This window comes from Delphinapterus leucas, chromosome 2 (genome assembly GCF_059928025.1).
Source record: "Delphinapterus leucas isolate spDelLeu-1000000601 "Yukka" chromosome 2, BTC_Dleu_Yukka2, whole genome shotgun sequence".
NCBI lineage: Eukaryota > Metazoa > Chordata > Mammalia > Artiodactyla > Monodontidae > Delphinapterus > Delphinapterus leucas.
This window is the reverse complement of record NC_143130.1, coordinates 155983071-156007347: the sequence shown is the minus strand read 5'-3', so window position 1 is coordinate 156007347 and position 24277 is coordinate 155983071. Positions and strand designations below refer to the sequence as shown.

At 52.1% G+C, this 24277-nt stretch overlaps 1 protein-coding gene across 3 annotated transcripts in view; it reads right to left on the bottom strand.

Moving 5' to 3' along the window:
• The window catches only part of TMEM63C (transmembrane protein 63C), a 70023-nt gene that overhangs the window by 31617 nt on the left and 14129 nt on the right, over nt 1-24277 (bottom strand). The window contains exons 3-6 of one of the 3 annotated variants that reach the window (XM_022576464.2): nt 6473-6535; nt 1215-1377; nt 586-665; nt 92-173 (exon numbers count right to left, since the gene is read on the bottom strand). In XM_022576464.2, coding sequence (XP_022432172.1) covers nt 92-173; nt 586-665; nt 1215-1364 — 312 coding nt within the window. In that variant the 5' untranslated portion in view covers nt 1365-1377; nt 6473-6535. Of the gene's footprint in view, nt 1-91; nt 174-585; nt 666-1214; nt 1378-6472; nt 22466-24277 lie in introns of those variants that run through there. The other 2 variants (XM_089908014.1, XM_089908015.1) reach the window with 2 other exon arrangements.

Below are 24277 nucleotides of genomic sequence, written 5' to 3'. Positions count from 1 at the left end.
CAAAGCCCCAGCTGATGAACCCGCTCCTTCCTGCAGATGCCCGGACCCCTGCCCCTGCCCTCACCAGGCCCAGGCCCACCCCAGCACCCACCTTATCCCTGTGTTCCATCTCCAGGGAAATATCCGAGGGAGACGTCTTCTCGCTCTGCTCCCCATAGATCAGCGAGGTCAGGCTGCCGGCCAGGAAGGGTAGTGCGGAGGTGGAAAAGGAGAAAGTTCTTAGGTGCCAGCCTTGCTCACTGGGCTGAGGGCTGTGGTCCCCTCCTGCCCAGTAGCAGACACGCCTCAACGTGTTTGCTGAGCACACAGCTCTGGGCACAGACAGGTGGCCAATGCATCTTGGGAGCCATGAGATCCAGAAAGGCTGAGATCTGAGAAAAAAGTGGCCTCGTGCCCAGAGGTGGCTGCTCTCCAAGTCACCCTAATGCAGGGAGGGCTAGAACACGGTCAGGGGTGGTGATGAGATGCCACCTGCTGACGAGACACCTGTGCAGTTTGGGCACTGGTCAGAGCCGTGTCCTGCTCACGGCAGCACATCCCCCAATGAAGCAAGCAGCTCACTCCCGACGCCCAGCCTCTCCTCACCTGTCGTTGTGTATCAGCAAAGCCAGGCGTCCGTAGTCCCATGCGGCTTTCCGGAGGAAGGAGTAAACCAAGACGATGACCTATAGGTCAGGAAAAGCAATATGGCGCAAGAGAGCTCATGGATGCCTTCCCCTCGACTGACCCCTGAATTCCCATGGGGAAGACTGTCCCTGAGGTCCCCAGGGGCTCCCCCCTAGGTGGCCAGCTCTATCAGGGTAGGGGTCATGCCTTCTGCAACTCTAGATTCCCAGTGCCCAGCAGCATCCTAGCACAGAGTGGATGCTCAGAGTGGCTGAACGAAGGCGCTGATGGCATGTTTAGAACAGTGGACAGAGCACTCGTTGAATAAATCATCCAGGGGACAGATGGGAGGCTCAAGGGCACTGGCCAGGGGGACCTTTGGACAAGGGTGCAAGGAAGAGAATCAGGGATTCCACTGCTCCTGCAGCCTCCTCTTCTCCAAGCCCACCCACCCTGGACCTCCCTGGGCAGGACTGACATTCAGAGAGTTCCCACCACTGTGGCTGGCATCCACGGACAGCTGGGGCCCCTTGTATCACTTGTGAAAGCTGGACCATCCACCCTGGGTGAGGCCTCTCTGTCTGCCCACTGCACTGCCCAGAACTCACCACCCACAAGATAACGTTGAGGAACAGCACAGTGGGGATACCCCCAAAGGGCTGCCCCTGCAGGACAGTGCTCCGAGAGCGGAAGCAGTCGTCAGCCGAGAAGTTCCGGGACTTTTCCACCATATTCAGGTTGCCCGGCGAGACAGTCATCCTGGGAGGCTCCCTGGTGAACAGAGGGGTTTCCAGGTCAAACACGAGCCCCCCCTCCCCCATTATGCAACACGCAGAAGCCTGCCGGGGAGCTGGGAGGGGTGCGCTGAGCTTATAAATGGTCAAGACAGGAGGCTCAGCCCTGAGATGGCATGCAGCCCTGTCCTTTAAGACAGGGGTCCCCAACCCCCTGGTGGGACATCACACAGCAGGAGGTGAACAGCGGGCCAGCAATTACAGCCGCTCCCTTCGCTCGCATTACCGCCTGAGCTCCGCCTCCTGTCAGATGGCGGCAGCATTAGATTCTCATAGGAGCGGGAGCCCTACTGTGAACTGCACATGCGAGGGATCTAGGTTGCGCGTTCCTTATGTGAATCTAACGCCTGATGATCTGAGGTGGAGCTGAGGCGGTGATGCTAGCGCTGGGGGGCGGCTGCAAATACAAATTATCATTAGCAGAGAGGTCTGACTGCACAGAGACCATAATAAATCAGTTGCTGGCAGACTCATATCAAAACCCTATCAGTGAGTGGCAAGTGACAATTAAGCTGCCTCTTACAGAGCAGACTAGACATAAGCAACACACTTCGGGTGTCACTGTCTCCCATCACCCCCAGATGGGACCAGCTAGTTGCAGGAAAACAAGCTCAGGACTCCCACTGATTCTGCATTATGCCGAGTTGTATAATTAGTTCATTATATATTACAATGTAATAATAACAGAAATAAAGTGCACAATAAATGTAATGTGCTTGAATCATCCCGAAACCATGCCCTACCCCCACCCCAGTCAATGAAAAAATTGTCTTCCATGAAGCCGGTCCCGTGTGACAAATAGGTTGCGGACTGCTGCTGTAAGACACCACTTCCTCAAACCCAGGGCCAAGATGACAGAAGAGCCCAGATTCCCTGGGAGAGTGTTTATTTTGTACCACTTGCTCCTTTTGCTAAAAGAGTTGTAAAATGCACAAAGCAGTCGTTCCAATGGGCCTTCCTACTTCTACCTTTGTGAAGCTTTTCTTGTATATAAATGAACAAGCCTCACAAAGGTCTCAGAGAGGAAAGATTCAGTTTAGAGGATGGAACCACTGCATCACGGGGTGCTGCGCAGATAGGGCCACTGACGATCATCTTTAACATCTTACGATTCTCTCATGTTTCCAAGAAAGGCAATAGCTCCCAAGACTAAGTAAGGAAAGGATGCAGAGTGCCTGACACACAGCAATGACTCCCTGTTTCACCTAGAACTTGAACCGGGGAGATCAGCACCTGTTCAGGGTCGTGAGCCAATGCAGTGAGTCAGAGACTCAGATGCAGAGCTCGTGGTCACGGGCATCCGTATTCTTCAGGCCTGGGTAAGAGCGGAAAGTACGAGCAAAAGCTGGATGTGACCAGCAGCTGCTTGGACTTACCTGCAAGGTTGCTCTGATTTTAAAAGATCATTTGTTTTGGCTCCAGACTGCATCACACCCTAGAAATTCTTCACTCCCGTTCAAGAGAAGTAGGCTTATTCATTCGACAAATATTTGGTGAACGACTGCTTTGTGCTAGACTGATGCTGGTGGTATATCAGTGAACGAGACAAAAAAAATCCCTCCCTCGTGGGATTCTAGTGGGGAGAAACAGTGCAGGGGTCAGGGTGAGATTAGGATTGTAAAGAGGGTGATTGCGGAAGGCTTCGCTGAGAGGATGACATCTGAGCGAAGACTTGAAGAGAGGGGGGCAGACCATGCAGCCGTGGGGAAAAGACACTGCAGGCAGAGCAAAAGCCTGGGGGCGGTAGTAGTGGTGGTGCAAGCTTGCCTGGAGCAGAGGAAAAGCTAATGGGCCGGCGTGGCTGGACAGGGGAGAGTGAAGGGGCATGGGGGGTACCTGAGCAAAGGAGTGACATGAAGTGACTCATGTTTTAAAGGGGTCACTTTGACCCTGGCACTGAGAATAAATGGGGGTGAGGGCAAGCAGAGAGGTCATTTGGGAGGACTCTGTGGCAACCCAGGCAAGAGATAGCGGTAGCCTCGGGCTTCCCTGGTGGCGCAGTGGTTGAGAGTCCGCCTGCCGATGCAGGGGACGCGGGTTCGTGCCCTGGTCCGGGAGGATCCCACGTGCCGCGGAGTGGCTGGGCCTGTGAGCCATGGCCACTGAGCATGCGGATCCGGAGCCTGTGCTCCGCAACGGGAGAGGCCACAGCAGTGAGAGGCCCGCGTATCGCCAAAAAAAAAAAAAAAAAGAGAGAGAGATAGTGGTAGCCTGGACTGCGATGAGAGCCATGAGGTGGTCAGATTTTGGAAATATTTTGAAGGTGGAGCCAACCAGATTTGCTGATAGATTGAACGGGGAGCGTGAAAGAGAGGAATCCAGGATGACTAAGGCTTGTGGACTGAGCAACTGGAGGTGCTGCCATTGGATGAAAAAGACAGGAAGTGCTGGATGGGAAGTGCAGGACGGCGGGGGGACCGGGAGCTGGGTTGTGGACATGCCAGGCAGGCGGCTGGATATGCGTCTGCGGTTCAGAGGAGAGACTGGACACACAACATGGGAGTCGCCAGCATGGAGACAGATGACGGTTCGAGGCGTAGGACTGGATCACTGGAGTGGAGAGTGAGGGTCAAGTTCTGAGCCTTGGGATGCTGCTCTAGTATATACGAGTTGGTCAAATGAGGAGGAAGCAGAAAAAGAGACTGAGACGAGCAACCAGTGAGGATGGAGGAACAGCAGGAAACGGTGCTGTCCTGGAAGCCAGGTAGAGAATGCTTCCCGGAGAAGGGAGGGACCAGTTGTGCTGATGTGGTCAAGTAAGAGTAGAACTGAGGAGGAGCCATAGTTGAAGCAAGGTGGAGGTTATCGGTGGCCAGACTAGAAGAGCCGCAAGACAGAATGATAGGAGAGGATTTGGAGCCAGGGGCGTCAGCAACTCTTTCGAAGAGCATGGAGAGGTGGAAGTGGTTAGGAAGGGAGAAATAGCTGCGCATGGTATGCTGATGGGGACGATCCAATAGAAAATAAAAATCTGGTGATGTAAGAGATGCAGGATCACCGGAGCAAAGCGAGGATGTAGGAGGGGTTGGGAACTAGTGCCCAAGGAGAGAAGTTGGCCTCTGCTGAGAGCTGAGGGCGGATAGCTGACCCGCGGTAGCAGGAGTGCTGGTGGAGATTGTGGACATGCTTTCCTTACAGTTTCTATTTTCTCAGTAAAAGAGGGAACAAGGTCTCAGGTGAGTGTGTGATGCTGGTGGTAGGCAGACGTGGGCTGTTTGAGAACAGGAAGAAAGGTAGAAGCAGAAATCCAGAGGAGTGAATGGGTTAGGGGAATGTAGCAGGACTGACGGGCAGCTCTAGGGGCCCACTGAGGTTCACGGTCTTGAATTTCCAACAAGAGCAGCCAGACTTACTGTGCATTTCCCTCAACTGTATCCATCTGTGTGCTTACAGGTGTGAAAGGGTCACACAGGCAGTTTTAACCAGGGTAGAGGTTTTCCCAAGCAAGTATGAGAATGAAACAAGAGGACTGAAGGTGCAAAGGAGTAATTTTAATGACTGGCCGTGGAATTTAAGGCACTTAAGGAGAGAAATGAAACATGAGAAGGGTGAGGAACAGTGAAAGCTGTTGGAGCTCCGGTGGGTAGAAGAATTTTTGAGTCCTAGAGGGTGTGAGTTGACAGATAGGAACTGGCTGTTGGAAAACGATCTGGGTGATGTTGAGATTAAGAAGGGATTGCAGTTATTGGTAGTGATAAGGTCTAGGGCATTTCCATGGAGTGAGAGGCTGAGTAGTGTCAAAGAACCATGGGGCTAGACTGTTAGACGGATCATCTCTGTGGATATGTGGATACTGAAATCAGCAAGAATGAAGACAGGAGCAGAAGTGTCATGACATTGAGGCAGGAACTGAACTCTTCCAGGAAGGAGGGGTGTGACCTGGGTTGGGGGGAGTAGATGCCTATGACACAGAGGGGGAGCAGGACGTCTAGGCTGACACCCGTGGGTACAAGACGGGGGCTTTTGCAGGGAGGAGGGAAGAATAGTCTGAAAGTTACAAAGAAGAGCAAGAAAGACATCTCTCCCATCCCCAGGTCCATGGTGTTGGGAGAGAAACAGAAACCACTCCCGGAGAGGGTGGTAAGGGTCCTGGGGAGTCTTGGGTTTCAGTTCCCAGTGAAAAGGTGATGCTCTGAGGATCTGGGGGGTGTTTCTGGGCACCGTGGGCTCTGGCACTGAAACCCAGGTCCAACTCCTACTTGCCAAGCGACCTGGAGCAAGCTCTTTATCCATGCCTCATTTACTCATCTGTAAAATGGGGATGGTGCTATCAATTAGTACCCACTTCACAGTGCTGTTAAGAGGGATATGTGGATTAAGGTTTATCAGTCACGGAGAAAAATGCCTGGAACACAAGAAGTATCACATAGATATTTGTAAAGTGAAAAGTGGACACAGAGTTCCAGGGGACACATTGGAATGGTTCTAGGTACTAGGGATGGTTGGGTGCTGGGGATGGAGAAGGGAATAAAGGTAAACGGACTGGAGTACAGGAGACAAGAGGTGGCCCGGGAGTCTGGATTCCCTGTGCTAACTCACAAAAATAGGGGGAAAGGGTGTAATGAGATTAGTCCTGGAAAAAGGAAGGAGGACAACACCCGCCTCCGGATCAGCATCTGACGGGAGCAGGGAGCCTCTTGCCTATCTTCTTAAGTTTCCCTACTTTCTGCTCCCCTCTCTTTCTGCCTAGGTTGCCCACAGTTTAATTATCCCAGGTCACTGGTTTCCATGCATTTACACTTACATGTTGTTTAATTATCCCAGGTCACTGGTTTCCATGCATTTACACTGACATGTTTAGCCAAATGTAAAAGTGTAATAGTTTACGTTGAACACAGTACATTTTAACAGTAAGCCATCTGCCAGAGAGTCAGAGTAGCAGCGATGGCATTCCTGGGGTCTCTTGGCAGATGGAACAGGCATCTCAGCCATCCCAGGCTCTGGGTCAGCTGTGGCAGGAAGCTACAGTTCTGCTGGTGGCCACTCAGGGGAGCCCTTGTTGTGGAAGCAGGTGGAAAAAGGAGGAAGGTGCATCTGGTAAGTCTGCAGGCCTTGGGAGAGACTTTTCCTACCTGAGTCAGTTCTCCAGCGAGAGTCCCAGTCAGGCCTGGAGGCCCCACTCAGCTACAGGGCTGCTGGAAAAGAACAAATGCAGTGGAGAGTCCACGAGACTTAGGAACCCAGACTGTCTTTGCTGGAGGCATCATCCCACAGGGCCCCTTTCATCATCTTTAAGCTTGGAATGCTCTTCCTTGATCATGTGTGTGCTTTGCCAATAGTTTTTTGCAGTCTTTTGCTTATCTTTTCATTTTCTTCGTGGTGTCTTTTGAAGCCAAAGTTATAACCGAAGTTATAAATTTTGACAGTCCAATTTATCAAATTTTCTTTTACGGACCATGTTTTTGGTATTGTATCTAGGAAGTCTCTGCCTAACCCAAAGTCTTAAAGATTTTCTTCAATGTTTCTAAAAACCTTATAGTTTTAGCTCTTACAGTAAAGTTGATGATCCATTTTGAGTTAATTTTTGCATATGGTGTGAGGTAAGGGTCTAAGTTCATCTTTGGGCATGTGGCTATCCAGTTGCCCAGCACCTTAAAATGAGAGGAACAGGGGCTTCCCTGGTGGCGCAGTGGTTGGGAGTCCGCCTGCCGATGCAGGGGATACGGGTTCGTGCCCCGGTCCGGGAAGATCCCACATACCGCGGAGCGGCTGGGCCCGTGAGCCGTGGCCGCTGAGCCTGCGCGTCCGGAGCCTGTGCTCCGCAACGGGAGAGGCCACAACAGTGAGAGGCCCGCGTACCGCAAAAAAAAAAAAAAAAAAAAAAATGAGAGGAACAATTCATAAGGCCCTGTCTTCAAGGCTGTCTGGGGACTGGAACCAGGCCCAGGATGTGAAAGAGTTTGGTGAGCTGCTGCACAGCCGCAAGGACTTGGGACTGTTGCTATTATTTGGTTAACACTATGCATGATGAGGGCAGGGGAGGGGTCCTGGGCTGTGAAGAGCTCTGGCTTCCATCCAACTCTAAGGAGGTTTGAGTTCTCTATGCTGTTCTTTTCACTCATCAACTCCCACTCTCTCATTCTCTCTCATTCCAAAAGAACCACCCCGTCCTTCCTGACCTTTCACAAAGAAGAGCTGCACACTTACTGTGGGCCAGGCCTCATGTCAGGATCTAGGGGCCTGGCAGACATGGTTCCCACCTGCACGAGGCTCCCAGACTCACTGGGGAGACACGCAAGCACACAAGGCACATGCCTCTGTACTCCAGCACACTCCCATAGCCCAGGGGCCATGGGGAGGGCCCACCATCAAGCAGTCACAGAACCCTTCTGTGGGCATGTGACCTCCAAGCTGAGACGTGAGGTGTCAGAATCAGCACAGGGCAGCGGGGAAGCGCGGGCAGAGGGAACCGTACTGGCAAAGACCCAGAAGGGAGACAGGGCATGGAGGCTTGGGAAAGTGAAAATGAATACTCGTAGCTCTAGTATAGGATGGATTGCTGGTTTGTTCTTTCATTTGTTCATTCATTCATTCAATAAGAATCCATCGAGTGTCTACTCTTGCCAGCCCCTGTGGAGACCCTGGAAGTACAAACATGCGGTCCTCTTTAGGGAGTCCACAGCCTTTGGGATCTGGGGAGGGGAATGCTGTTGAGAGGCCTGGCCCAGGCTGCCATTCTGCCCAGGAGGACTCCAGCTACAAGGTCCCAGCCTCTAAGCTTGGAGTCCGGTGGAATCCAGCCAGCAAGGTTGTGTCAGGTGCAGGCTTTCAGCTCACCTGGCTGCCCAGCCTGAAGGGGTGGTGAGGAAGGAAAGGAAAGAAGAGAGCCTCACCCCCACCTCACCACCCTTCTCAGGTTTCTCAGCAGCAAACGAAGTAGTAATGAGGAAGGCTGCTGCGTTGCCATGGAAACACAGAGCAGCACCCAGCCTTTTCTCCTCACCCCTAAACCATGCCTGGACCTTCCTTCTTTCTTCTTTCCAGAAGGAGAGCTTTCTGGAGGTGGAACTAGCTCTTGTGTGTGAAGAAGATGACAGAAAGCTTTCTGGAGACCAGAGTATCGGCCCTGGAAATAATAAAACTCGAAATTTGGAGAGTACTAAAGGAACACAGAGCAGGGACACCAACCTGCCTGGTGCAGGGGGCATAAAGGAACTCCTCTCTTTGGGCATGAATTTCACAGCAGAGCACAGGGAGGCTGTTCAGAGCATCAGGGAAAAGTAGGCTCTCTGGACCCAGAGTGTCTGAGCTTAAGTCCCAAGTCCACCCTTGCTAGCTGTGTGAGCATGGACAGTGACTTCACCTCTCTGAGCCTCAGTTTCTACATCTGGAAAGTGGGGATAACAACAGTACTGCCTCTCAGGGTTATTGTGAAGATGAAGTAAGATAATTCACATAAAGCCCTTCACATGGTGCTTGGAAATACATGTGTTCAAAATTAGCCAGCACTGTCATCATTGCCATTAGCTTCTTTGTGAGATGGTAGTGAGGGGCCCGGACGGGACCATTCCTAGCATCCTTCCCCCTACTCTGCTCTGGAACAGGCAAAAGGAGAGATGCAGAGCATGGGAAGGATCTTACAATATCCTCAAACTGCAGCCTGTGGCTGGTGCTGCTCCTGCTCTTCCTGTACATGGAAAGCAAATGTCAGCCTTGCTTTTTGGGCCAAGGAGGGGGGATGGTGTTAAGGGTGATTGGTGAGTCAGGATTCTCAGGTCCCTTCAGTTGCACATCTTATGTGATAAGGAAGTGCGAGGCCTTCCACCCCTCCCATTTCTGCCCCATCTGTCTCCTGCGGCACAAGCTGGAGGCTCAGCAGTCCTAGGCCTGGCCAAAGTTTCCCTCAGAAACTGGGCAAAGGCTTCAGAAAGAACTGGCTTTGCCCTTATTACTCCTCTGGTCCATCGTTCACTTCCAGGCTTCCAGATCTGGCCTGGTTTCAGCTACTGCCGTCCTAACTAGACAGGCCAGCACTTTGCTCCCCACTTCTCCTCCCCACTTGGCCATCTCAAGGCCAAGTCCAAATCCAAGAGTTTAGGTGGTCCAGGAAGCCCTAGAAGCGGCCAATCTTATTAACCCCTAACACTTTATTGAGCATTTATTATAGGAAAATATTTCCTATTGAAGTACTAGCTCACTTAATCCTCAGAAGTACCCTAGGGTACTAGAATCTCCCCTAGATGAAAAAGAAAATTAAGGCTCACAGAGGTTAAATAACTTGCCCAAAGTCACAGTGCTGGTAAGTGGCAGAGCTGGGCCTTGAACTGGGCAGTTCATAACCCTCTGCTCTGACACCTCCTAGACCCTCTGGGCCTCTGCTGGGCTGGCACTGCTGGGCAGGAGTCAGAGGGAGGGGATGACCTCGCTCAAGCCCTAGTCCAGGGATAGAACCTCTCCCAGCCTCTCAGAGTGGTGCAGTGGAAGGTACTGTGGACTGAGGGATCCCAGGAGAGCTGGGCTCTAGGCTACCTGTGTGACCTTGGGCAGGTGCCTTCCCTTCTCTGGGCTGGGGTTTTTGTAGGAGGCTTCCGAGGTCCAGGCTGGAGCCAGGATTCCAGGTGTCCCAGAGACACAGCCTACAGCCACACGGCCTGCATTCCCGGCACTGGCCAGAGCCGACTCTGCTCCACCATCCCCATGAGCTCTCAGGAACTGGTCCACAGGGCCCACATTTTGATTTGGAGAAGCAAATCACTGTAGTCACAAGCCACGTCCTAGGAGAAGCAGCTGTGGGCGGGAAGTCACCCTGATCCCCCCCCAGGTCTCCCCCCCACAGAGTACACAAAGCTATAGCACCTGCCCTGCACCCCCTGCCATCTGGCCTTCTCAGTCTCTTCAATAATTCACCACCTCTTGTTAACAACAAGAAAGATTATTCCCCATGGTTCTGGACCTTAAAAAAATAGCGTTCCTGGCCATGGGCACCCCTCCCATCTCCCTTTCCTCTCTGGGTCTTTCCTTAAATCCCCTTTGCATGCCCTCTGCTCTCAGATCTGCTCCCACCCCGACGCTTTCCAGGACAAAAGCTCAGGGGCTCAGGTTCGCTCTCACCACTAGGGGGCAGTGGCTTTGAGGACAGGGAGGAGGGGAAGCAGGTGTAACCGCCGTGAGGTTCTGGTTAATGTCTTTCCCCACCCGCCATGCAAGCTGGCCATGACTCTTCCCCAAGTGTCAGTAAGCCCTTCCTTGCTCTAAACTGCTCTCGGGTCTCCTCATATCTTCACAGAATGGTTTGCCCAACTTTACACATGAAGAAACTGGGTCACCAGCAGGCAAAGAGATCTGCCTAAGGCTGGGAAAAGTGGTAGATTTGGGATCAGAACTTGGGTTTTCTGGTTCCCCATTCAGCACTCTTGGGCTTGGACCTGTGATCCTCAGCCTGGAGTGGGGGACACTGGAATTACCTGGAAGGTGTTTAGTACATCCAGATACTCACGCCCCACTCCAGACTTTGGGCATGAGGATCTCCAGTCAATTCTTATACACAGCCAAGAAAGAGAAACACCAGCTTAAGATTTCTAGGGTTATTTGCATCTAGGTAAGGAGTTCTTGAAGATCCAAAAGGTTTTCTGACACCCCCTAAATAAGCAGGGAGGATGAGGAGATTTGGGGATAAAGGAAGGAAGCTCAGTGCCCCTTAAATCGTGCCACCGTGGGGCAGCTCATGAGACCGGTCCTTATATTCCTCTCTCCGGAGAGCTCCCCTTCCCAGCTCTTTTTTTTTTTTTTTTTTTTTTTCCTTTTTTGCGGTACGCAGGCCTCTCACTGTTGTGGCCTCTCCCGTTGCGGAGCACAGGCTCCGGACGTGCAGGCTCAGCGGCCATGGCTCACGGGCCCAGCCGCTCCGCGGCATGTGGGATCTTCCCGGACCGGGGCACGAACCCGTGTCCCCTGCATCGGCAGGCGGACTCTCAACCACTGCGCCACGAGGGAAGCCCTCTGTGGGCTTCTTGATGGCAGGGCCTATGTCATTGCGGTTCCCCCACCATGACCAGCATTTATAGGGCTCAATGAAATAGACGGGTCTTTATCCAGGGCCACATTTGGGGCAGGAAATAAAATGTGGGTGACTTGCATATGCTTGCATACTGGGCAGAGAGTACCTGAGTCACTCATTTTCACCTCTCCACAGCACATAGTTGGTTAACAAGTCTTGCGCCTCATGTCACAGCATAGAGGAAAGGGAACGTATGATTTGGGGTCAGGAGATCGGGTGTGGATCTGGCTCTATTATTTGCTAACTGTTACTCAACCTCTTGCTGCTCAGTTTTCTCTTTTATAAAATGGACATAATTATGTCCATCCTGCCTATACCAGGGTGTTATGAAGATTGCTTAAAGGAGATAATAAGTGGAGACATTTCTATAAACTATAAGTACCTCAAATATGGGTGGCTGCCTCTGCTATCCTCTTCCTAGAATTGAGGATAGCCCCTAAATGATCCCCTCAATCACCCTTGTGGCCAGGCCCAGCACGGGGTGAGCGCGTTGGTGTTCCATTTTGCCATCACTCCAGGTAAAATCAGAAAGGCACTCAGCACCACGGACAGCACCACACAGAGCAACTCATTTCCGCTGCTGCTTCTCTCTGCCAGGGCTCTGTGGGCAGTGCTTGCTGATACCCCTGGCCCAATAACAAGAAGGCCAGGTAACAGCTATTGAATGAGTTCTATGTGCCAGGCACTGTGCCAAGTCTCTTGATGCATCATCTGGGTTAACAAACCTATCAGATTGCCTGTTGGATACGGTCGATGGCCTTCGGCATCCAGCCCCACCTCTTTCTAGTGCGCCTTCCTCTATTGCAGAAGCTGGGAAGCTGAAAACTACATTTACAACACCCCTTTGCAGCTGAGGTTCTGAATACAGATCAGGTTCAGTCGACTAGATGCACTGGAGATAGATTTATAAGGCAGAAGTGGGGCGGAGGCCATCTTCTTGCTGTTCTTGCTGTGCTCAGCTGACAAGCAATGTTGAGGAGGGGAAGGAGCTGTCTGCAGCAGATCAATGCCCAGTCTTTGGCTCCCGGAGAAGGGAGGGCAAGAAGAAACTGTGGTGCAGGCTGCAGAGGCTCCCTGGTCCTGGCTTGCAGGTGAGAGGATGTGAATTCATGGCTCCAGTAGTCCCATCCTGGCTGTGGCTGAGGAGCAGTTTGTCTAGTGGGTCAGTTCTGTTCTGTTTTAAAGACTCAGGTTCTAACTCTTCTGGTGATTTTATGAGCATGTAATTCTCTGGTTTAAATTCTATTTGCTTAAAGTTCTTAAAAGTGGTTTTTGCTTCCTGTACTAACAACAGATAGGTACTATTATTATCCGATCTTGGGCACAGAGAGGTTAAGTGACTAGCCTAGTTCAGGCAGCCAGTGAGCAGTGGGACCTGAGCCCAGGACGTCCATCCACCCAGCCCCCTCCTAATCATTTTGCTGTGCGCCACCCCCAAGGCAAAGAACACTAGCAAACATCCCAGCAAACAGGAATAAAGCCCCCAGGCTAAATACAGAAGCTAAATGGAGAAAAGAAAAAGATGACAGAGAATTCTGGAAACGAACTCCAGGCCCGAGTGGACACAGCTCATGACAAATCCTCAGAAGAAGAAGGGGAAGGAGACGACACAGATGTTTGTGAAGGGCCAGGCATGGCACTGGTGCCTTTGTATGTTTATCCCACTGACCATCACTCACACCTCACGAGCAAGCTAAGAGGTAGCAGCCTAGGGCTTCCCTGGTGGCGCAGTGGTTGAGAGTCTGCCTGCCAATGCAGGGGACACGGGTTCGTGCCCTGGTCCGGGAAGATCCCACATGCCGTGGAGCGGCTGGGCCCGTGAGCCATGGCCGCTGAGCCTGCGCGTCCGGAGCCTGTGCTCCGCAAGGGGAGAGGCCACAACAGTGAGAGGCCCGCGTACCACAAAAAAAACAAAAAAGAGGTAGCAGCCTAAAAGGTAGGTATCATCAGTATATCCCCATTTTACAGGTAGAGAAACTGATGCTCAGAGAGGTCAAGTAATGGGCCTAAAGCTACACAGCTGGAGAGAGACAGAGGCAGGATTGCAATCTAAGGGTCTGGTTCTACTACATCATGTGACCTCTGAAGGCACAACCGGGGAGAGAGCTGCTTTGCCCATTCCAGGAGGGCTGTATTCCTGGGGTACAGGAAGACAGGCCCCCCCCCCTCACATCTGTACTACATCCAAGGGACTCTCCACTAACAGGGAGGAAAGGCTGAGGTGGGCAGAGAGAGCTGCAGCACAGCCAGGGGAGATGGTAGCCATTTGCACCCAGGCTGGAGGCTGAGTGCGCCAGCTTCCCCCTCACCCGTCTTACCTCTGGGACCTCCATAGGAGGCCCTCTTCTTGCTGGGAAGGTTCCTTCCCTTGCCCTCCAGACCCTGCACCCCAACCCAGGGCTCACGCCTTTTTGCCTATGGCCCCCAAGTCGGTGAGCAGCCATGATCATCTCCAAATGGGGCTGTGGGCAGGGGCGAGGCAGTGGTGGGGATGTGTTCGACACCAGCCCCTGGGAGCTGGGCAGTGACAGGGGGACACTGGGAGATGGAGGGGCAACTGCCTACTTGTGCCAAAAAGACAAAGTAGGAAGTAAAAACAGCAGGATATAATTATGTTAAACTAGATGATTTCAATTCTAAACGAAAGGCAGGGGATGGGGGGAGAATAAAAAACCAAAATAATGCCTGTAGAAAAAAAGACCAGCTATCCCTGGGTGGAGAGACTATGTTCTTTCACTGGTCTTTAAAAAATTTTTCTGAATTTGAAAAACTATTGAATATGAGCATGAATTATTATTTATAATTAGAAAAAATCGTATTTTAAAAGGCAGGCTTGATATTTCTAAGCCTACCTACAATCAGCTTCCCTTCATCCTTCGGCATCAAATCCTTCTTCTTCCCCCCTCAAGTGCCCACATTTTGACCAGCTACCACTCAAGCTTGTCAGGGGGGTCGAGGGGGTAGTGTGGGGTGCAGGGGCCTGGCCCTCGGGGTGATAAGTGGTCCAGGGGTTCCTGTGCAGGCTGCCTGCTCAGAAAGAAGATTCAAGGCCTGAATCTGAGGCCACCTTCTCCTCCCTCCAAGCACAGGGCCTGGCTTCGCCAGGTGCAGGAAGGTCAAGGCTTGACCTTGCACCACGTGGGCCAAGGTAGCCGCCAGGCCCCTGGGGGTCAGCCTGGAAGCCAAGACAGCTCAGTAGCTCCTCTGGCAGCTGCGGTGCTGACCGCAGCGTGAAGACCCAGGTGCAGTGATCAGGGAGGGGGCTCCGTGGCTCCCCAGCACAGTTCTCACCTGGGCAGGCGGGGGCCAGCCTGCCCTGCCCCCTGCTCTGCCCCTTCCTTCTTCCCCAGCCCACCCCAATCAATCAGTGGAAGATGGGGACCACTTGGCGGGTGGTCTGAACCTAGATTCCCGTGGGGAAGGGAACAAAAGAGAAAGAGGAGCCTCTTGGGCTGGGCCTGACCTCTGGACTCTCTCTGAGGTGCCTGACAGGCTCTGGTGCACACTCCCTTCCAGATTATGAAATGTGTTTACAGCCATCATCCCACCTGACCCCCAACAGCCCTATGGGGGCAGGAGTGATGACTGTCCCCATCTTACCAATGAGGATGCTGAGGCCCAGAGAGGGTGAGGAGCCTGCCCAGGGTCACACAGCCAGCAGTGGTAAAGCAGATGGAGGTGGGGGTCTGAAGCCAGCGCCTGAGCTTTTCCATAGCTCACTGCTCCTTCTGACATCTGAGCTCTTGACTCCTGGCCTGCTCCAGGGGGAGGCCCCCTTGGCCCCAGGGACTCCTCCAGTCTTAACTCCCCCATCTCCCTCTAAGAAGCCTCAGCTCCAGCAGATGGGTAGACCCCTGTCCCTCAAAGGCCTTGGCTTTCTCTGCTCCCTCCATTCTTCCGCTTTGTGGAAAGGCCTCGTGAGCCTCCCCACAACAGGATGCTCCACTGTCAAGCCAGCTCAGCTCCGCTTCCTCCAGGCGCCCTGGGTCTCAGCAATTTCATCCTCCCCTCAACTCTTAGAGCCCTCACTTATCCTTTCTTGAGTTCTCTAAGGGTAGTAGGTGCTAAAGAGAATGAGATGTGTCTCTCGCTTTGCCAACCTCATTCTAGAAGGGACGTGACAAAGGCCTTGCTTGACTAAGAGGCAATTATAATATATAGTGTGTAAAAAGGGCTGCCACAGGGGCAGGACTCACCGTGAGGGGAGCTGAGCCCAATCTGGAGTGTCTAGGGACCCTTCCAGGATCAGGGGAGCCTAAGTTGTCCTGCAGGTCATGATGGACTCTGCTGGAAGGGCTCTCTGTAGCTCTCCTTAACTTGGCCAACAAGGCCTGCCTATGGCTCTAGCTTCATCTCACCCAACTCTCCCCTCATTTCCATCCCCTGGTCCCTCTGTCTGTCCCTCAATGCCTGCAGCATGCCACCTTCCCTCTTGCCACAGGGCCTTTGCATATGCTCGTCCTCCTACCTGGAATGTTCCCCTTCCCATGAGTTAACTCGTTCTCCCACTAGTTGATCTCAGCTCAATTTTTGCTTCCTTATGGAAGAACTCCAGACCAGGTCAAGCCTACACATTCCATCCTGGGAGACAGACATAGGGGGCATTTAGATGTGGGTCCCTAGGGAGAGCTAGACTCCTTGGGTCCAAATCCTGCCTCTGCTGTTTACTAGCTTCATATCTTGAGGTGAGTGTCTTAACCTCCCAGGCCTCAGTTTCCTTATTTGTAAAATGAGAATGTTAATAGCATCTACCTTACTGGGTGGATGTGAGGAGTACATGAACCAATTCACGTGAAACACTCAGAACAGTGCCTAGCACATAGCCATGCCTCAATACAGAGAAGTGTTATTTCCTGGTGAGCACCTAGTACCTCTGATTTTATTTATGGGATGACACAGCAAATGGCTGACTCCCCCAGTGGATGGCAAGCTCCTTGATGACACAGCCCAGGGCTTTATTTGCTCATTATTTTCTCTGCTGTGCTGGGTAGAGCATAGTGCTTTACAAATATTTGTTGAAGAAAGGGACAGATTGGCAGTGGGGCTAGGGCGGGTCTCATTTGGCCCCAGGATCTCAAACTCAAGAGTGTTTTGGCTGGAGAGGCTCTTACAAATCCTCTAACCTAAGCCCCTCCTTCCCCAGATGAGCGAAGGTTGCTGCTGGCTAACATTTCCCTGGCTTCCAGTCTCACAGGTCTCCTGCCCAGCTCCCTCTCCCCCTGCGTTCTGCTCACTCAGTGGATTGAGGGCATGGTGAAATCTCGGACTGAGGCGTCCATTTCTGTCGATTTAGGGGAAAAAAAGTGGCACGTCATCTCATATCTGAGGGTTGTGGAAAAAAATACGTGCCCACCACAGCCTTGTGAAGCTGCAGGCTTCCAATTCAACCTGAGTTATTGCCGTAATTCCCGTCTCCGTGGTAACAAGTCCAGACTAAGCCTTCAGCTAGCGGAGACTGGGCAAAAGGCTTGTCTGCAGCAAGACCCCATCCCCCAGCCTAAGATGCCAGCAGTGTTGTTCTCTCTTCAGCCTCTTCCCTGATGGATTCCTCTGCAGGAGTCCTGAGTGGACTGAGAGAGGAGGGCAGGGGAGATGCAGCCACAGCAGAGGCCCCAATCCATCCCAGAGTCAGCCCCAGTTAGAGCCGGATGAAGGCACCTGCAGCAGAAGCAAATAGGCAGGACGCTACTGGGTGCTGTCCTACCCCAGCTGTGTCTGCTGCCACATGGGCTCTGGTGGATGGTGCCACATGCTGGGGGAGACAGAGAGACCCAAGGCTCTGCAGCCGGGAGGCTGAGCCCTAGTCCATGCAGACCAACCAGCTGTTGATGATTCGCTGGTGTGCAGACAGAGCCAGCCTTAACTGAACACCTGCTCTGTGCCCGGCACTGGACTAGGAAGTGGGGAGGAAAGATACATAGCAGACGGACCTGCCCTCAGTGAGCTCACAGTCAGGCGAGAGCACACAATCAGAACAAAGAGGAACAGGTGCTCTGTTCAGTGAAGAAAGCAAGATGCAGATGCCACCTCCCACGCACCTGCCTGCGTCTGGACTTTCTCCAGAAGGAGACTCAAGGAACTCTGGACAGTGGTTGTCTCCTGGGAGAGGAATACCACCTGGGGGGTGGAGGCCGAGGCAGGGAGAGGAAGGCTTTCTTTTCATGATATTTTCATTGTAATTTTTGGATTTTGTACTAAGTTCACATCGAACCAAACCAAACCAAAAAAAAGCAAAACAAAGATGAAAAGCACCATGTGACAGGTACTACAATAGGGTGTGAACTTTGTGCTGGGCTCCGGGAGGAGGAACCGGCAGCTCTGACATCAAGGGACTCAGAGTTCTCATCTGCAAGGGGTGTGTGTGTACCTGTGTGGGTCTGTCTCTGCACCTGTGTGTTTGCAATGTGTGGACCTACTGGGTTGAACAGTGTCCCTCCAAAGTTCATGTCCACCTGGAACCACAGAATATGACCTTATTTATGTAACTATATATGGTGATGGATGTTAACTGGAGGCTAACTGGACTTACTGTGGTGATCATTTTGCAATATAAGCAAATATCCAATCATTATGTAGTATATCTGAAACTCATATAATGTTATCAATTATACCTCAACAACTGGGACTTCCCTGGTGGCTCAGTGGTTAAGAATCCGCCTGCCAATGCAGGGGACACGGGTTTGAGCCCTGGTCCGGGAAGATCCCACATGCCATGGAGCAACTAAGCCCGTGCGCCACAACTACTGAGCCTGCGCTCTAGAGCCCGCGAGCTACAACTACTGAGCCCACGTGCCACAACTACCGGAGCCCGCGCGCTTAGAGCCCGTGCTCCGCAACAAGAGAAGCCACCATAACAAGAAGCCTGCGCACTGCAATGAAGAGTAGCCCCCGCTCGCCACAACTAGAGAAAGCCCGCGCGCAGCAACGAAGACCCAACACAGCCAAAAATAAACAAATAAAATAAATAAATGTATTAAAAAAATTATACCTCAACTAAAGAGAAAGAATACACCCTTATTTAAAAAATAGGATCTCTGCAGAGATAGTTAGTTAAAATGAAGCCATACTAGATTAGGGTGGGTCCTAAATTCAGTGACTGGTGTCCTTACAGTAAGGCTACATGGAGACACACAGAGAAGAAAACCATGTGAAGACAGAGGAAGAGACAAGCAAAGGAACACCCAGGGTTGTCAGCAACCACCAGAAGCTGGAAGAGGCAAGGAAGGATTCTTCCCTAGAGCCTGCAGAGGGAGCGTGGCCCTTCCAACAGCTAGATTTTGGACTTACAGCCTCCAGAACTACGAGAGAACAGATGTCTGTTAAGTCACCCTGTTTATGGTAATTTGTTACAGCTGCCCTAGGAGATGAATACAATAGGTCTATGCATTTGTGTTTGTGTATTTTGAGGTGTGTGTATCAATGGGTTTTGAATGTGTGTGTATCTGTGTATGTTTTGGGGGGTATTTGGATGTGCTTGGGAAAGTGTTTATGGTTGTAATTTGAATTTTGGGTGCTTGTGTGCGTTTTGGGGTACATGCGTGTTTATGTGTTCATATATGTGTAGTTGAGTTATGTGTGTGCGTTTATGTATGTGTGTATGTGTGTTTTGGTGTGTTTGCGGGCATATGTGTATACAGCCAATGATCTATCTCTAGGGTCTCGCTCAGCCCTAACATTCCAGAAGCCTGCCCTGGGGCCCCTGCTGTAGAGGCTGGCCTCCAGAGGATGCAGGCCAGTGGTTGTGGAGAGGCACTAGCTTCAGGCTAGGTTGGAGCAGCACCCCGTCTGGCCTAGAGCCACCTGAGAAAGGGGAGGTCCGTGGGGAGAGTGTCCTCCATTGCACCTGTCCTGTCGGCCTAAGGGTTTCAAGGTCAGGATGTGGGTCTAGCAGGAGCCATACGCTGGGGGCCTAGCCTGACAGCCTTCTTGGAAGCCTTCGGCAGAACAGAGGCCCCTGAGAGAGAGGGACCCCCTCCCGTGAATCTGAGTTACTTTGAAACATTAGAGCAGTGGTTCTCAAACTTTGGTACGTCAGCATCACCTGGAGGGCTTGTACACCACAGATGGTTGGGCCCCACCCCAGACTGTCTGATGCACTAGGTCTGGGGTGGAACCTGAGAATTTGCGTCTCGAATAAATTCTTGGGTGATGCCGACACTGCTGCACCTGGGACCTCGTTTTGAGAATCACTGCGTTAGACCATGCAACAGGGGATGGGGTTCCTCTTTCCCCTTGCGTAGGCCTTGCAGCAGGCTTCCAGCTCTTTTCGGACAAGCCCTGGACAAGTCAGGGCTGGCAGGCTTAATCCTATTCTCACAGTCTGTCTCTCACAGTTACCCACCTGTCACTCAGGAAATCATTTATTCAGCAAAATAATGGGCTCTGCTCCCCGCACTCAAGGCACTTACACTCTAGGCACAAGATTCTGGCGGGCGCACAGACCCCCGAAGAAACCACAACACGTCTGCATTAAGTGGACTCAGGAGGCCTGCTGAAGGGATGCTGGGAGCATTGAGGAGGAGCCCTTGACTGAGCCTGGGGCAATCTGGAAAGGCTGCCTGGGGCAGGTTTCAGCCAAGGCAGCTCTTAAGGGAAGAACAGCAGTAGCTACACTAATTGAAAGCTTACTGCCAGGTACTGTGCTAAGACTTGCAAGCATGAGCTCTTTCAATCCTCACAACAATCCCAGAATGGGAACTATTGTCACTGAAGGGAGATCTGAGCCCAATCTGCAGCCTCATTCCCAGCCTCGAGCATCTATGGGGATCCTGACCTGAAAGAGGAGCTGTGGTGTGGAGGCCAGGGCAGGACATTCCAGGAGGAGACCACGTGTGCATCCCTGCAGAGAGGGTGGTGGGCTCAGATCGTGTCCAGGCTTTCCCGCTGGAAAAGCACCACCCCTCTGTCGGGGCAGCAGACTAGGGAGGGACAGCCCGCTGGCTGCCTTGCTGCCTTGGGCAGGAGCTGGAGAGAGGCAGAGGGAGGGTGCTCTCTCTCTGAGTGCAGCTGCTCCAATGAACGGTGGGAGCCTGATGGCAGAGGCTGCAGGTCTGCCTCACATGGCTTCACTTGGCCGGGGCCGAAGTGGGGACACAGGGACCTGAGACTCCCAGTGCTGCGGCCCGCTATGTACAGACTTGTTTGTGATGAAGTTTAGCCCTGAAGACAGGCTGAGGGGTGACTGGCTGGCACCACCTCCATGACTTCGCGTGGCCCCCAGGCAGTCTCTGTGTGGCTCTAGGGGTCCCTGACCTCCTCAACTAGAGCACAAGCCCCCAGGCCAGGGGCCAGCCTCCTTACAACCTTGCTCCTGCCCCTTGGGTGAGGGGTAAGGAAAGCCACTCTGAGCCATGCTAAATGAGTACTCAAATAGTGACCTGAATCCAGAGGATGGAGCCAGAGGAAATGAGCTCCAGCCGCAGCAAGAGGTATTCTAGTTAGAAACTAGGAAGCACTGGCCTAGGATGCTCACGAGAGAAGAGAGACCTTCTTCTGGGGAAGAAGAGGGACCTAACCTTGTGTCTTTGACAGTCCGCCTGTCTGGGAAAAATATGGTGGGGAGTTATCTCTCCCCTTCCTTCACTAGCTTCTCCATCAAATCTTACCTACATTTTAGTTCCTTCTCTCCTTTCCTGCTCACCTCCCATTTCTGCCTTCTTTGTCTGAGTAGGCAAAGGCTCTCTCAGCTTGTCTCAGTGTTGCTGGGGGCCTTTGAGCCTGGGCACACTCAACTCAGCCAATGTTCACTCAGCCCTATATCTGCTGGGCTCTGCCTGTCAGGTGGGAGATCAGACAGTTAAACCAATGCCCACACCCAACGCAGCGTAAGGGCCGCGCAATGGGAAAGGTACAAGCCAAGGTGATGGGGCTGAAAGACCACAGCCTCAGGGGCCAGGGAAGGCTTCAGAGAAAGGCACGTGGGGTTTCTAGGCTGGCAGAAACCAGTGGGGGCAGGGGCAGTTCAAGCAGAGGGGACAAACGAGTGGAGAAGGGAAGCATAGCATGGAATATTCCAGAAATAGCAGGTAGACTGGCTTGGCTGCAGAAATGGGGTGAGAAGAATCTTGTAAGATAACAGGCAGGTTGGGGACCATGAGGTCCTGAATTTCAGGCTGAATGATTTGCACTTAATTGTGCAGGCAGTAGGGAGCTATTGAAGGTTTTGGAGGAAGAGCATGACATTATCTGGGCTGAGCTTGGAAGGGATTCTAGATTTTGCTCCTCTGCTAGGAGCTCCCGACAGGCACCCGGCCCTGATTCTGAGTCCACAGACTTCTCAGGGGTTCCCAAGGGGAGCAGACAACAGGTGTCTCAAATGTCACCTTTTTGGTGATGCCTATCCTGATGATCTTATTTAATAACTCAATTTCCCCAGCACTCCCCATCCCCTTTTCCTTCTTTGTTTTCCCATCACATTCATTGCCTTCTAACATACTTCATCCATGGTTAATGCTGTTTATTGTCTGCCCCACCCTCATTAGAATGGAGGCCTCTTGAGGGCAGGGTCCACGTCTGTTTTACTTGCTGTTGAATGCTCCAGTGCCTAGCATAGTGCCTGGAATCCCAAAAAATCCATTCATGTGTGGAATGAATCAAGAGAAAAATACCACCCTGCATGAACCAGCACAGTCTGGTTTGTTTCCTCCCTGTCACTTCGCTCCTGGCTTCCTAAGCTTGGCAGTGCCTGAGTGGAAAAATCTCTGAGAAAATCAGACAGAATTCTGCTTCTTCCCTGCTGCGCCTCTCACCCTTGCCAGGAGCCTGAGAAGATTTGGACTGTTCCTTCTTCCTTATGCTACCCAAAACGCCACCACTTCCCTTCATCTTGGAGTGGGGGCCACTCGAGGAAAATTTCAGCTAAGGGAAGCAAGAAGCTTGCAGGACTGAGGCAACCCCACTCGGCGGCCTGGGAGAACAACTCTGACGGACTCATCAGAGTAACTGCACATTAACGAGCTTCCGCCACTGCGTGCACTATACAGGGGCTCTAGGCATTTTGTTCCGTTCTGACCTCCCATCAACCCTATGGAGTGGGTATTATCCTCCCATGTTACAGATGGAAAAATAGAGGCTCAGAGAAGCTAATGGATAAGGCCAAGTTCTTCCCACCAGATGAGGAGCCCCATTTTGAAGATGGATCTATCCTCCTCCAACCCAGTGCTTGCTGCTCCACGGCACACGGCCTCTCTTCTGCCAGAGAAGCAGCTGAGATGCGCGGAGCGGAGCTTGCTGAGTTCTCTGTCCAAGGTGCCACATCATGGGTGGTCTCTGTTGGCCTCGGGCTTCCCACCTGAGCTATGGAAGCTGAAGTTTTGGCCACGTCCCAATGATGAACGAGGACACTGACGTCACACCTGCCACCTGGCCTGAGCTCATCAGGGTGTGAACACTGCCTGTTCTGGCCCGTGGCCAGGCGTCCTCTCCTCACTCCGGTGTGCACCATGAGAGCTGGAGTCCAAAAGGGGGCTCCCTGCCTTTGCGGCCCCAGCAGATGCAGGGAAACCAAACCTACCCCTGTGTACAGATCTAGCGCCCAACAGATCCAGCTCCCCACCAGTGGGGAGGCCAAAGAGCTTGGATCAAAACCCCAGCTGTGGGTTCCCAGCCGAGGAACGCAGTTAACCTACCTGGAGGGTAGAAACTCTCTCTCTCAGCAAACGTTCAGCAGTCACTAGATAGGCAATGGGGAGCCATGGATGATTTTAGAGCAGGGGAGTGAGATGACTGCGCGGTGGTTTAGGGAGGTGAACCAGGCAGCAAATCATGGTTGGGGGAGAACAGGCTTTCGTCATGATCCGAGCTAACGTGTTAAACACTCACTTACTGAGTGCTAGAGTTGTTTCAAGTGCTTCACAGATATCAACTTTTCTCTTCATAGTAACCCTAGGGGGTGGTACGTTGTTATTCCCATTTTACAGATGAGAAGACTGATGTGTAGAGAAATTACAAGGCTAGTAGGTGGTGGAGCTGGGAGCTGAACTCACCTGGCTCCCAAGCCTGCCTTCTTTACCATTATTTGATGCTGCCTCTCACAGTGATCTGGCTTGGGGGAACAAGGGTCCAGCATGGTCTGGGCAGTGGGCAGGGCCAAAGGAAGAGAAGTGAAACACTGCCGGCGGTTTAGACTCCTTGCCTTGGGGGGCTCTCACAAGGCCAGACCAGGAGAGTATAAGGGAGATGTGAACATCAAGCACTTTGATCTGAACTGAAAAGAACTATAGCTCAGATCACTTTTATTGATAACAGCAACAATCACAATGTTCTTGGCCAAGAGCCCATACAGGATAACTTCTTTCATGGAAAAGAAATTTTAGAGACTCTCAGACAAAGAAATCTTATCACAGTTATAGCCTCCCTTGACTATCCAATCCTTTCTTGGTTTTATGTATTAACTTATTTACTTAAATAGGAGAGAAAGCCTCACTTTGATGCTAACCTGGCTTTAACACCATCTAGCTTTGGAGGTCTGATCACCACCAGCATCCTTTTCAAAAAGGAGGATGAGTTTCTGGGAGTCACCAGGTAGATGGAAGGAGAGGGAGGGAGCAGGGGCTCTGGGTGGCTGAGGCCGTGTGGGGAGGAGGCAGCTGCACCCAGGAAGGGCCCTGAGATCCAGGGCTTCCTGTGCTGTTTTTAACAAGATTACGCTTGATTCCTCTGAGATGTTCGCCTACACCATTTTAAATGACAATATTCATATCAGTAATGCTTGAGAAGTTAAAAGAAACTGAGATTGGAACATATCACTGAGTCCTTCCAGCTCCAACAGTCTATGAAGATACCATCTGTCTTAACCTTTTCCCAAGGAAAAATTGTCAAGAGGCAGGGAACTCTCAGAAGAGCCTTGTCAGGCTGGGACTAGGCCCGTTCCCAAACTGGA